At 44.6% G+C, this 15,119-nt stretch overlaps 1 protein-coding gene across 1 annotated transcript in view; it reads left to right on the forward strand.

The window, feature by feature from the left end:
• nckipsd (NCK interacting protein with SH3 domain) overlaps positions 1 to 15,119 on the forward strand; it is a 212,249-nt gene that overhangs the window by 125,570 nt on the left and 71,560 nt on the right. The window contains exon 4 of the mRNA XM_069936908.1: positions 980 to 1,073. Within this exon, the coding sequence (XP_069793009.1) occupies positions 980 to 1,073 (94 nt within the window). The remainder of the gene's footprint in view (positions 1 to 979; positions 1,074 to 15,119) is intronic.

Raw genomic sequence — 15,119 nt, forward strand, 5'->3', positions numbered from 1 at the left:
TGAACTTTGAACATTACATCTCTCCAAGCCCCTCTTCTCCATACATCGTCCAAATGTTTATTGATTGTAGTTACTGTTCCCAATTGTACACTTTCCTCTGGCAGCTCATTCCAGATACTCCCTCTTTCCAGTCACTGGAGAACTGGTTAATACCACAGCCTGCAGACCCCAGCAGTTTTAATCTAAGGGTGATTTTAATCGACTGCAGTTTATCTGGATCAGCTCAAAGGTGTCTGCTTGAAAAGTCAGGGGCTTCATCTTCAAGAGATTAAGCAATCCCAACGTACCTGGAGCTTTAATTTAAAAATCTGACTGAATCCCATCTCCTAAAGTAAGCAGGATGTGATTAGTGGGGGCGGGGAGGGGAAATCCATTGATCTGTTCTTAGTGGGGGAGGGAAGGGGGAAATCCATCAACTTTTTTTATGTCATGGGAGGGGGGAATCCATTGTCCCGTTCTCAGTGAGGGAGGGGAGAATCTATTGTCCCATTCTCAGTGAGGGAGGGGAGAATCCATTGTCCCATTCTCAGTGAGGGAGGGGAGAATCCATTGTCCCATTCTCAGTGAGGGAGGGGAGAATCCATTATCCCGTTCTCAGTGAGGGAGGGGGGGAATCCATTGTCCTGTTCTCAGTGAGGGAGGGGAGAATCCATTGTCCCATTCTCAATGAGGGAGGGTGGAAATCCATTGTCCCATTCTCAGTGGGGAGAGGGGAAGGAGGATAATCCATTGATCCGTTACTCGACCCTCTCTGTCGGAAACTGAGGGTTGATGTTGGGACGGTGGCGATATCAATACAGATCGAGAGGGGGTTTGGCCCACATGCACAGAGTGTGGGGGAATGTTCAGGTGCACGGTCAGTGTCAGTCGCAACCTGCAAAGAAGCAGAACCTGCAATCTCCGGTTTTCTTCACCTCGGTTACCCCCCCAATCGGTTGGTGAAGGAAAGTTTGAATTGTGGACCCGCTGTGTTTTGCAGGCCCCTGCTCAGCAACGACGTACTGCCCCCGTGGTTCCTCCACCTCCTGACAAGCTCAGGGACTTGTACGCCTCGACCTCCTCATACAAGCAAGGTAAGGCTGTGACGCGTAATTCTGTCTGGTGTTGGGCAGGGAACTGCAGTTTCTGACGAGCAACTGTCCATCATTTGTAATCAATAACTGTAAGCAAAGTACATTTTGCACATCTACATTTATTATCAGGTGTGCCAAGATACAGTGTTTGTTTTGTGTGCTATTCAGCAAGTTAACCCATACATAAGTACAGCAGAATTACTGTGAGAAAGAAGTTTAAATGGAGTAATGGCAATACGAATTTATTAGTGAGGTTTGCTCAGTAATGGCAACATGAATTTATTCGTACGAGGTTTGCTCAGTGATCTGATTATAATGGGAAACCACAACATAGGACAGAGAACAGTACAGTACAGGCCCTTCAGCCCATCATGTTGTGCCGACCTATGTAAACCTACTTAACAACAACCTAACCCTTTCTTTTTCTCACATCCATGTGCCTATCTAAGAGTCTTTTGAATGTCCCTATTGTTCCAGCCTCCACCACCACCCTGGCAATGCATTCCAGGCACCCAGCACTCTGAGTAAAATACTTAGCTCTGACGTATCCCCTAAACATTCCTCTACTCAGCTTAAACAGATGTCCTCTGGGTGGCAACCATCTTAGAATCTGGTGCTCAGTGATTTCACACTGGGAGGAGGTAGAAGAGACTTTGGCCAGGGTGGGATGTGTTGACTCGTATGTTGAATGTGTTCTGTTTAAAGCAAAGATTTCCAGGTTGATTTTAATTTTTTAACATTTTTATTTTTTCCACCCAATTTTTTCGTTGTTCTGGTAAAAGTCTGCATTGATGAGTTTCCCTGATCATCCCTTCATCATTCTCCAGCCAATACCTTCATTGAGCTGTCCAGATCTCTGGACTGTAGGTTGCTTGCCAACATCCCTGGGCTGTTGAAACAGATAATGAGAAATGAGACCTCAATAACTGAGGTGAGAAGTCAAGTTCAAGTTTGTAGTGCTTTCCCATAACCGAAGTGTGCCTGTTGGAAGACCATAATGTGGGCACAATGCCTTTTCATTGCTGATGGCTCCCAGTGTTGCTTTCCTTCAGTGGGAGGCCTAACTCCTATGTTGTGTCCCTCCAAATGACAAGGATGCTTGAGCAGTGCAAGTGGGGTGGGGGGGGCCTTCTCCATTCAACCCAGGGTTATCAGTCCAATACATAGCCATTGTCAAAATGGCAGGAACACCATTGTTCAGAATAGTGTCAGGTTCCCACCCACAGTTGTGGCACTGGTAACCATCCAGACATGTCAGTGGTTGATTAGCACACCAACCAACTTGTCTTGTACCATTAAAAGAAACAGCAAGACATGTGGGAAGGGCATGACAATGGACAAACTGGCACCAGAGCTGAGACTGGAGTGTGAATGCTGTGCTGCTGACCTGCCATACCTCCCCTAACGGCTCATGAAACACTCAGACCCATAAAACACTACAGCACAGAAACAGGCCCTTCGGCCCATCTAATCTGTGCCAAACTATTATTCAGCTGAGTCCCACTGACCTGCATCTGGACTATAGTCCTTGATACCACTCCCATCCATGTACCCATCCACATTTTTCTTCAACATCAAAATCAAGCCCACGTTCTTCACTTCAGCTGGCAGCTCGTTCCACATTCTCAGTGTGAAGTTCCCCCTAATATTTCTTTTAAACACCTCAATTTTCACCCTTAACCCATTTCCTCCAGTGCTCAAGTTCCATCCAACCTCAGTGGAAAAAGCCTGCTTGGATTTAATTTATCTATACCCTTCATTACTTTGTATACCTCTATCAAATCTCCCCTCATTCTTCCTCACTCCAAGGAATAAAGGCTCCTATGCCATGTGCTTAACAAGACACAAGAGAAACTTGTCCGTGAACTACTCTTTGCAGACGATGCCGCTTTAGTTGCCCATTCAGAGCCAGCTCTTCAGCGCTTGATGTCCTGTTTTGCGGAAACTGCCAAAATGTTTGGCCTGGAAGTCAGCCTGAAGAAAACTGAGGTCCTCCATCAGCCAGCTCCCCACCATGACTACCATCCCCCCCACATCTCCATCGGGCACACAAAACTCAAAACGGTCAACCAGTTTACCTATCTCGGCTGCACCATTTCATCAGATGCAAGGATCGACAATGAGATAGACAACAGACTCGCCAAGGCAAATAGCGCCTTTGGAAGACTACACAAAAGAGTCTGGAAAAACAGCCAACTGAAAAACCTCACAAAGATAAGCGTATACAGAGCCGTTGTCATACCCACACTCCTGTTCGGCTCCAAATCATGGGTCCTCTACCGGCATCACCTACGGCTCCTAGAACGCTTCCACCAGCGTTGTCTCCGCTCCATCCTCAACATTCATTGGAGCGCTTTCATCCCTAACGTCGAAGTACTCGAGATGGCAGAGGTCGACAGCATCGAGTCTACGCTGCTGAAGATCCAGCTGCGCTGGGTGGGTCACCTCTCCAGAATGGAGGACCATCGCCTTCCCAAGATCGTGTTATATGGCGAGCTCTCCACTGGCCACCGTGACAGAGGTGCACCAAAGAAAAGGTACAAGGACTGCCTAAAGAAATCTCTTGGTGCCTGCCACATTGACCACCGCAAGTGGGCTGATATCGCCTCAAACCGTGCATCTTGGCGCCTCACAGTTCGGCGGGCAGCAACCTCCTTTGAAGAAGACCGCAGAGCCCACCTCACTGACAAAAGGCAAAGGAGGAAAAACCCAACACCCAACCCCAACCAACCAATTTTCCCCTGCAACCGCTGCAACCGTGTCTGCCTGTCCCACATCGGACTTGTCAGCCACAAACGAGCCTGCAGCTGACGTGGACATTTACCCCCTCCATAAATCTTCGTCCGCGAAGCCAAGCCAAAGATTTGTCCAGTGACCCATTGTCATTGAGATACATGTGATGATAAAAACACGATTGATTGCTTTTTTTTTTTTTTTTAATTTTTTTATTTTTCACACCATAAATCACATTAGCCATGATATACACTATTTCTTTTTCACACATATACAGTGACTTTTTCTCCCCCCCCCCTTTCCTCCCAAACCACCCCCCCACCCCCCCCTCTCATCCATTTTAGGTATACAATCTAGGTTGCATTAAGCCAGTCAGACAATGTTGTCATTCAACAAAATTACACCAGAAATTCTACTGAGTCCATTCTTTTCTTTCCTTCTCCTTCCATCAACTTAGGTAATGTTTGTCCCCGGTAGGTTTTCGCTATTGTATTTAATGTAAGGCTCCTATACTTGTTCGAATATTTCAATATTATTTCTTAACCAATATGTTATTTTTTCTAATGGAATACATTTATTCATTTAAATTTGGTAGTTTCTTCCTTTTAATTTGGTTATGTATTCCATTAATATTTAAAGACATATAGTTCAGCGTAGCCCTTTTATATTTTGTTTATCTTCTCTTTCCGTTTTTCCATCATTACCTTTCCTCCTTTTCCATTTCTGTTTTCTTATTTTCAACTCTTTATAAGACAACATTCCTACAACATCTAACATTTTCCTTATTCTCCTATTTCTATCTTATTTATCCCCAATCTCCCCTTCACCTCCTGAGTTGTCCTTTATCCCTTGTCGGACAACCACATCTCCCCTCTCCATTTGGATTTGCGAATCCACTCGCAAGCGTCAACTGATTTTGCAGTGACCGCTATTTCCCCCCACCTCGCCTCCCCCAGAAAAGATTTCACTTTTCATATGTCACAAAGGTCCCTCTTTTAATTCCCTCCTTATTCTCTCTATTCCATTACCTTCCCTTATTAATTCTTGTCTATACTATCTATATTTTCCTCTAAGTACAGATACATTCATGTATGCTCATTGTCTCTATTCACTCTTATACCTCTTTACCTGCATACATATCAATTGTGATCATTTTTACTCTCATTACCCGTCTTCATCCCTCAGTCTATTTTTGTCTTTACCCACATACATATCAGTCGTGATCATTTTAACTCTCATTACCCGTCTTCCTCCCTCAGTCTATTTTTGTAATTGTTCTGCAAATTTTCGTGCTTCTTCTGGATCCGAGAATAGTCTGTTTTGTTGTCCTGGAATAAATATTTTCAATACCGCTGGATGCTTTAGTATAAATTTATACCCTTTCTTCCATAAAATCGCCTTTGCTGTATTGAACTCTTTTCTCTTCTTTAGGAGTTCAAAACTTATATCTGGATAAATGAAGATTTTTTGCCCTTTATACTCCAGTGGTTTGTTGCCCTCTCTTACTTTTTCCATTGTCTTCTCCAGTACCTTTTCTCTTGTAGTATATCTTAGGAATTTTACTACAATAGATCTTGGTTTTTGTTGTGGTTGTGGTTTAGAGGCCAATACTCTATGTGCCCTTTCTATTTCCAATTCTTGCTGTAGTTCTGGACATCCTAGGGTCTTAGGGATCCACTCTTTTATAAACTCCCTCATATTCTTGCCTTCTTCATCTTCCTTAAGGCCCACTATCTTTATGTTATTTCTTCTGTTATGGTATTGGAGCGCTCACACCCCTAACGTCGAGGTACTCGAGATGGCAGAGGTCGACAGCATCGAGTCCACGCTGCTGAAGATCCAGCTGCGCTGGATGGGTCACGTCTCCAGAATGGAGGACCATCGCCTTCCCAAGATCGTATTATATGGCGAGCTCTCCACTGGCCACCGTGACAGAGGTGCACCAAAGAAAAGGTACAAGGACTGCCTAAAGAAATCTCTTGGTGCCTGCCACATTGACCACCGCCAGTGGGCTGATAACGCCTCAAACCGTGCATCTTGGCGCCTCACAGTTTGGCGGGCAGCAGCCTCCTTTGAAGAAGACCGCAGAGCCCACCTCACTGACAAAAGGCAAAGGAGGAAAAACCCAACACCCAACCCCAACCAACCAATTTTCCCTTGCAACCGCTGCAATCGTGTCTGCCTGTCCCGCATCGGACTGGTCAGCCACAAACGAGCCTGCAGCTGACGTGGACTTTTTACCCCCTCCATAAATCTTCGTCCGCGAAGCCAAGCCAAAGAGAAGAGATTTTTTGAGCTAGTAGTTCTTGTGTCTCTTTAGTTTTTTTATTAGATTTCTCCAATTTCTTTTTTAAGTCTTCTACCTCCATTTCTGCTGCTACTGCCCGTTCTTCCATCTTGTCCATTTTCTTTCCCATTTCTGTTAAGGTCATCTCCATTTTAATTATTTTCTCTTCTGTGTTGTTTATTCTTTTTCTTAAATCCTTAAATTCCTGTGTTTGCCATTCTTTAAATGACTCCATGTATCCTTTAATAAGAGCAAGTATATCCTTTACCTTGCCTATCTTTTCTTCTTCTATTTCACCATACTCTTCCTCTTCCTCTTCTTCTTCCTCTGGGTTGACCATCTGTTGTTTCTTTGTTGCCCTTTCCTCCTCTTCTTTCTTGTTTCTATTGTCTTCTGTGGTCTCTTCTTGCTGCAGGTGTTCTGCAGCTGTCGTTGCCGGCTGTGGAGATCGACTCCCCAGCTGGTCCCCCCTCCCGTCGGTGTGTTTTTTTTCATTCGCATCGCGCATGCGCGAAGTTTCGCGCATGCGCGGTTGCGCACTTTTGCTCGGCTCAGCGAGCCATTTTTGTAGTCCATTATTTACCGACCTGAGGGAGCGGGTTTCTCTCTCCGCAGCGGGCCTCTTCGGACAGGTAAGGCCTTCACCTTTTTCCTCCTTTGTCTTCTCTTCCTCTCTTCTTACCGTTGCTTTCGACTTTTCTTTTTTTGTCGCCATCTTCTTTCCACCTTTATACTCACTTTTCTGTAACTTTTATTTCTGTGCCTTTGTGTTTTCTCTTGTTTTTCCCGACTTTTCTGGAGAGGGCTGGAGTTCACCGTCCGGCCACTACTCCATCACTTGACTCCTCTCAAAACACGATTGATTGCTTGATCCACAAATACATTACTGTACAGTGGGGTTTATAAACTTACTTCACGTGAGAAGAGGTACCTGCCTTGATCTTCGGCCTTTCTATAGATGGGTGAGTTGGCTAAAATTCAAGCATCATGTGTGTGGCCAGGCGAACCCACACACATATGTGAAGTTGGAACAACAGAACTCTGAATGTATAGATTGATATATGAATCACATTAATTGTTAAAGAAAGATAATTGTAACTCAGGCCGTGATCCTTACCAGCAGTTGTGGTCAACAACTGCTTGAAGAACAATCGAGTGCCACCCTTTCTGATTGTAGCAAGCTTATATTCATCATGGAGGGGGAGATGATGGGAAAATATGTGCCATCGATGGCACCAATACACATTGGATACCCCCATTCTCCAAATCTGTCCATTGTCTCCTGAAGATGTGCACCACTTGGCAGTTCAACAAAATGTTTAGAAAACGCCCTTCTCGATGCTCCAGTAACTTGGTGTACCAATACAAATTCCACAGTGACACCGACACCAAAAATACAACTGATGGATCGATATTCACATGGTAGCATACCACCACCAAGCAACGGCGAATCTTAGCCAAGGTTCCAGAGGCTGTCGCCAGTTTGTTGTCTTGCCCTCAGGTGTGGCTCAACAAGTTCCAATACAAAGTAAAAAGTGGCCAGAGACATATGAAAATGACCCCGCCACTCATCTTCATCAAAATTGTTGAGGACATTAGTCTAGAACATGGGCCCCTGTGATCTCTCTCTCTCTCCCTCTCACTCACCTCCCCATTCTTCTTTCAGAGACCAGCATGAATTAACTCAAAAAAATCAAATGTCTCCTTCTCCAGTGTCTAAGGTCCATGCACCCTTCTGCTTCAAATAACTCCCTGCTTCTCTTCACATTCTCCTCAGACCTTTTTCTGATTGCATGAAAATGTTGTTCACACGATTACAACATTGGATGCTTAATAACATTGATTACGACCTGCAGAAGCTTTGCTTGCGTTCAAAGAGTGTAAAATATGTACACGGCTAGCATAAGCACCTGCTGTTCAACCGCCATTATTGTGTACAGAGTGATGTCACTGCCCAGTGCGTGCTTTACATCACACTAGACACCGGCGCTGCTGTGCTGCACGTCCCGCCTCTATTGTTCCAGGAAGCCGGCTTGGTGTGTAAAAGGACTCACTGACCTGGCATTTCCTTTGTTCTGTGTAAACAAGCAAGCTGGCTTCCAGACAGGTCACGTACACAGCAATAATGCGGGTTTTTAGTGTAAAAGGAGTCCTTGCCACAGTTTGTGGGTTCTTGGTGAGTTATTCTGAGACTACAAGGAGCTCCACTTAAGCAACACTCTTCTCCATGGGAATCTTCAATGCTTGGTGTTGTTGGCAATCATTGAAATGGTGTTGGATGCCACCACATCCCTCATTGAAGACATAGCAATGCTTTGGATTTGCAAGTGTTTTTATTTGGCTTCATTGCTGAAAGACCTGGCCAAATGTCCTCGGCATGACCCTCATTCTAGATTCCCCAATCTAGTGTGATGGTAGCCCCTGAACTTGTAACCTTGCAACCCAGTGCCTGCTGGTTTGAGTGAATGTGTGCAGTACATGATCTTGCCAATGTAACCTTCTGTTCACCGTGCTCAAAAGAATTGGAATAGTTCTGGCATAACGTCCATCCATATGCTCTATATCCAGATGACTGGTGTGTATCTGAAGGCCAGCATTTTACATTCTGTAATTCTTCAATTGTCCATGACAGTTCAACGAACCTCTAGATTTTATGTAGCTTCACTTGTTACTGATAACTGTTTGGAAAATGCATTTTTTGCTGGCTTTTGGGTTAAAAGTGGACGAGGTTATTTTCTTCTCAGTTGAAATCCATCTGTCTGCAGCTTTTTGACTTCACATCGAACTGCTCACATTTCTTTGTAATTTTTTTTTAACGTGACCATCTGTGGATCTATCAGGGCTTCTGCCAGAGTGAACTATCTGGATTTCTATCCCAGCAAACTAAGTTCTGTACAAATGGCATGAATAGTTATGATGTTGAAATAAATTATTCCAGGACTAGAGCAATAAGTTCTTGCCTCTTTAAGTCCATGTCAATGATCCGTTATTGAAACCTCTTGAGAACCCATAACCCGTTAGGGCCATCGTTTTATGGAACATAAAACATCGAACATTCCAACTCAGTGCAGGTCCTACAGTCGATGAGGTTGTGCCGACCTATGTTAATCTACTCCACAATAATCTATTGATCCCTTACTGAAACCTCTTGAGAACCCATAACCCGTTAGGGCCATCGTTTTATGGAACATAAAACATCGAACATTCCAACTCAGTGCAGGTCCTACAGTCGATGAGGTTGTGCCGACCTATGTTAATCTACTCCACAATAATCTATTGATCCCTTACTGAAACCTCTTGAGAACCCATAACCCGTTAGGCCATCGTTTTATGGAACATAAAACATCGAACATTCCAACTCAGTGCAGGTCCTACGGTCAATGAGGTTGTGCCGACCTATGTTAATCTACTCCAGAATGATCTATTTCTTCTTCACCTCACACCCAAACCCTCTATTTATCTTACATCCATGTGCCTGTCTAAGAGTATTTTGAGTGTCCCTATTGTACCAGTCTCCACCACCACCCTGCCAATGCATTTTGGGCACGTACCACTCTGTGTAAAATAAACTTACCTTTAACATCTCCCTTAAACCTTCCTCCACTCACCTTAAACAGATGCCCTCTGGTATTTGCTATTGTCACCCTTGGAGAAAGATGCTGGCTGCCCACCCTATCTAAGGCCCTCATAATTTTGTACACCTTTCATCCTCCGTCACTCCAAATAGAAAAGCCCTAGCTCTGACAATAAATGTACTGGAAATTAAAACAGTAAAAATACTGGAGACACTCAACAGCTCGGGCAGCATCTGTAGGAACATAAACAGAGGGTACAGGCCGGATATCCTTTGTCAGAGAGTAATGACAAGCTTCTGAGACCTGCATCTGCGGGAGGAAGCCACTGGGAACAGGATTAATCTATGTGGTGTGACAGGGATTGATCACAGGAAGTCAGTGCAGATTTGTTGGTGGAAGAGCTAACTGTGACTTATCAATGAAAGGAGGTGATGTAGTCTACATCGACTTCAGGAAAGCTTTTGGCATGATCCCATATGGGACTCTTGTTGAAAAGGTAAGAACCCATGAGACCAGTAGTAACCACAGAGATCAGGCAGAGACCAGTGGAAATCACAGGGATCAGGCAGAGAACACAAGGGACCACAGGGATCAGGCAGAGACTAATGGGGACCACAGGGGTCAGACAGAGACCAGTGGGGATCACAGGGATAAGGCAGAGACCAGTGGGGACCACAAGTGTCAGACTAAGACCAGTGGGGACCACAGAGATCAGGCAGAGACCAATGAGGACCACAGGGATCAGACAGGGACCAGTGGGGATCACAGAGATCAGACTAAGACCAGTGGGGATCACAGGGATAAGGCAGAGACCAGTGGGGCCCACAGGGGTCAGACAGAGACCAGTGAGGACCACAGAGATCAGGTTGAGTCCCTTTCCAACAGTTTTCCTACCACTGACCTAAGAATCACTGTTTTATAATTGACAGGATTATCTCAATTCTTAAATAACTGAACTACATTTGCATGCTTCACTCCTCCAGTAACTCTTCTGTCAACATGGAGGATGCAAAGTATATCGTCCTCACCCTAGCAATCTCTACCCTCACTTCCCATGGTAACCCGGGGTAAATCCCATCTGATTCCAGGGACTTTATCTCAGAAGCTCTAATAACCGTGATATGATTCAACACATTAGGAAGAACATTGTGGCTGAACTTAGGGAGAATATGGGGGCAGTTAGCACAAAGCCATCACCCGGGTTTGAATCCACAGCTGTCTGTAAGGAGTTTGTACATTCTCCCCAAGACCTGCATGGGTTTTCACTGGGAGTTCTGGATCCTCCCACCCTCCAAAGAAGAATGGGTTTGCAGGTTGATTGGGTGTATTTGGTTGGCAAGGACTCATGGGCTGAAGGACCTGTTACTGTATTGTTTCTCTAAAATTAAATTATATTAAATATTCCTGGGGGAAGGACTAGTAAGGCTGGGAGGGTGAAACATCGAAATGAGAAGGGGGTGACCACTATTAACGGCCCCCAGCAGCAAGCAGGAACGAACGGAGGAAATGTGGAGGGAGCTCACAGTCTACTGACTGAACAATAAGGTATCAATGGGTGCTTTCAACTTCCCTCTGATAGATCATTGTGTAAAGGCCTTGGTCAGGGCAGTTTCTGAAGTGCATCCAGGAAAGTTTTCTGGAACAATATGTAGAGAGGGCCCAACTAGAGAGGGCATAACACTTGACTTCCTGTTGCAGAACAAGGCAGAATAAGTGACTCAAGTGTCAGTGGTGGGTCGCTTGGGGACCTGTGACCAGATTTGATTAGTTTTAGAAAGGGGATTCTGAGGGAGAAGATCTGCCTGCAATTGGACAGGCATGGCTCGATTTGGAAGAGTCAGCGTGACTTTCCTGCAGCCCTCACAGATCCGGGAGGTCTTCTTTTAAGAGGTAACCAAGATGATTGACCATGGCAGGGAGGTGACATCTTCGGTGTGAAATTTCACATGTTCCAAGTGATGGACTAGTTTGGAGGGTCCGATCACCTGGCCAATTAGATTCAGAAGTGGCTTGATAGTAGGGTTCAGAAGATAGTGGTGGAGGGGTGTCACTCAGACTGCAGTGATTGGTGCTGGGGGCCCTGCTGCTCATTAAATATTTAACATGTGGCATTTTGGTGGATTAAACCAGGCCTGGATTTGCACATTGAATGCTAGGGCCCAGGGAGTGGGATAGAACAAAAATACTTGGGCTACAAGAACATCATTCCATGAGACTGGCAATGCAGGATCACAGGGTGGAGAAGAAGGTGTTGGGCACACTAGCCTTCATCGGTCAGGGCACTGAGAATAGGAGGAGGGTCGTCAGGTTACAACTGTACAGGATATAGGTGAGACCGCACTTAAGGTATTATGCACAGGTTTTGGTCACCCAGAGGGGGAATGATGTCATGCAGCTGGAAAGGGTACAGAAAGGATCCATGGGAACGTTACTGGGATTGGTCAGCCTGAATTTTACAAAGGGGATTCTGAGGCTGGATCAGCTGGGACTTTTCTCCCTGGAACGTTAAGAGTCTGAGGGGGAGACTTTTTAAGATTTATAAAATCATGAGGGGCATTGATAAGGTAAATAATTATCATGTTTTTCCCAGGCAGAAGAATCTAAAACAAGAGCGCATAGATTTCTGGTGAAAGGGGACCTGAAGACCACCTTCTTCCCACAGAGGCAACTAGAGGAAGTGGGGAAATAATAATGTTCAAAAGACAGTTAGAAAAGAACATGGGTAGGAAAGGTGAAGACAAGAAGACCATGACATAGGAGCAGAAATCAGCTATTCAGCCCATCGAATCTTCTACTCAGCCACACTCCCCAGCCTTCTCCGATGACCTTTGTTGCCCTGGCTAATCAAGAACCCATCAATCTCTGCCTTAAATACATCCAATGACTTGGCCTCCATAACCACCTGGGGTTCTCCATGATCTGGCTAAAGAAATTCTTCCGCATCTGTTTTAAGTGGACTCCTTGCAATCCTGAAGCTGTGCCCTCTAGTCCTACATTCTTCCATCATGGGAAACAACCTTTCTGCATCTACTCTATCTGTACTTCTCAACATTCAAAATATTTCAATGAGATTCTCCTCATTCTCTTAAATTCCAATTACAGGCCAAGAGTGATCAAACACTCCTCATATGATAACCCTTTTTATTCCCTGAATCATCCTTGTTAACCTCCTGTGAACGCTGTCTAACATCAGAACATCCTTGCTTAAACCAGGAGCCCAAAACTGCTCACAATAGTCCAAGAGAGGTCTCAATAGTGCCTTATAAAGGTTTAGAGGGATATGGACTGAATGCAGGTGAATGGAACTTACATGGACAAGATGGTTTGAATGGCCTGTTTCCATGCTGTAGAACTCTATGACTGGATGAAGCTGATGTAAGTTAATAATTGATCTAGATGGATCCAGATTAGGTTGCTGATTGAATTAACTTGGAGATGTGTGAGGAAATGAGCACAGAAGATGGTAAGGTCAGGAGAGTGTTGCAGCACAGAGACCATGGAATACACAGAGAGTTCCCTGAAAGTGTCATGACCATTTGGCAGTGTTACAAGATCAAACCAGCAACCACAAAGAAGGCATATCACACAGGGGTAAAGATGAACAATTACTCCATTATCAAAAAATTCACCTTCAAACTTTAATTCAAAATCCCCTCTTTTATAACAATGCCCACTGGTTACTATGCAAATTTCTATAACAGTGTAAAACTAATAAATTCCCCAGCCTAAATATAACATAAGTAATTAAAGTCTAAGTTATATTTCCAACCAGCCCACAGAAAAACTTAGACACAAAACACACAAGACTCACAAAACTTCGATCTCAACTGAAGCAAAGATCATAAACAAAATTCAGTTTGTTTGGTAAATTGAGGCCAAAAGATCTTTGAGAGAGAGAGAGAGAGAGAGGGAGAGAGAGAGAGAGAAAGCACAAAATTTAAAGTTGTCTTGTGTTGCTTGCAAAGAGAGGAACCATTGGCTTGGTCCGGATCCTTCTGGCTTCCTTCGGAATGTTCATCCTTTTTGAAATCCCAATATTCTAAACTGACCTCCAGACCATGACTCATGCTCTGGGCCTCCTTCCACTCCACAGCACACGCAGTGGTGGTTTATCATCCAAGTCCAGAAATTTTCAGATCATTTCTGCACATGCTCAGTCTGTCTCCCACTCTCTCCGCAGTCCACCTTCACCTTGGCTCTCTAAGGCAAACTGTAATTTTTTAACAAAACCACACAACACATAGGCCAATACACAACACAGAACTCTGTAACAGGCAGATCTGGCACACTTGCTTTTGTCATTCAGGGCATTAAGTATAGGGGTTAGGTCATCATGTTATGTTTCAGAAGGATGTCACTAAACTGGAAATGGGGCAGAAAATGGAGGGTCCAATGGGATTATTTTAGCCAGACCTCAGTCAGTGTGGTGAAGGTGGGCTGAAAGACCTGTTCCCACAATGTATGACTGTGTGGTTGGGACAGATTTGATGGGCCAAAGGGCCTGCTCCCACACTGTGTGATTGCAGTTGGTACAGACCCATTGGCTGAAGGGCTTGTTTCCCCACTGTGTTAATGTGGTTGGTACAGACTCAATGGGCTGAAGTGCCTGGTTTGGCCTGGTGTAACTGCATGGCTTTAGGTTGTGTTCAATGCAGAGCCTGAGAACTTAGCAAGTTGAGAAGGAAGTTATCAGCCACACATACCTCTTCATCCCAAGCTGAGGTGCAAAACAAATGATCAGAATTACTGATGTGCCTGGCTTTAACTTACTATAGTGGGCAGAATTAGGAGCTGAATGTGGATGTACTGGGACATTGGTGGTCTGTGCAAGAGGGGGAAGTGGCAAAGTACTTGGTTCAGTGGTAATGATCATAAAGCAGAAATGTCAGCTAGTGAGTTGGCAGTGATGTGAAGTGCACTCCTGTGTTCACCCCAGTTTGATTAGACAGGAGAGCTAATCTCTGCTCACTTTAAAGTATGAAGGAAGTGAAACTGGGTAAGGATATACAACAACCTCCCCCAATAAAACCTGGTTGTATTCCCAGAAATGTACAGTGATTGGAGGAGAATGAAATGTTTTACATGAATTCAGTTCCAATCACAGCATCGTACAGTCTCCACATTCAATCAAGTCATCCCCAGGAACTGAGATCAGCGCCCAGTAAAGTGACTGAAGAGACTTGTTGGCTCTTGAAGTTACAGCAGAGGAAGGTACTGCTGGGATGATTTCATGAGCTTGTGACTAAGGAGTTAACAGGGAAGAGAATTTGAATGCATTGCAAGTGGGAGATTATAATTTGCATTTAAATTGGAGGAGGGAAGTGATTTATACTTGGGACACTTTCCACAAGCAGCAGTTTGTTGATGCAGCAGAAATATCAAAAGCAAGGAGGTCAGGTGACGAGTTTTTACTCAGAGGAGATGAAAGTGGCTGCCAGAATCAATATTTAC

The sequence above is a fragment of the Narcine bancroftii genome, chromosome 5 (genome assembly GCF_036971445.1).
Source record: "Narcine bancroftii isolate sNarBan1 chromosome 5, sNarBan1.hap1, whole genome shotgun sequence".
NCBI lineage: Eukaryota > Metazoa > Chordata > Chondrichthyes > Torpediniformes > Narcinidae > Narcine > Narcine bancroftii.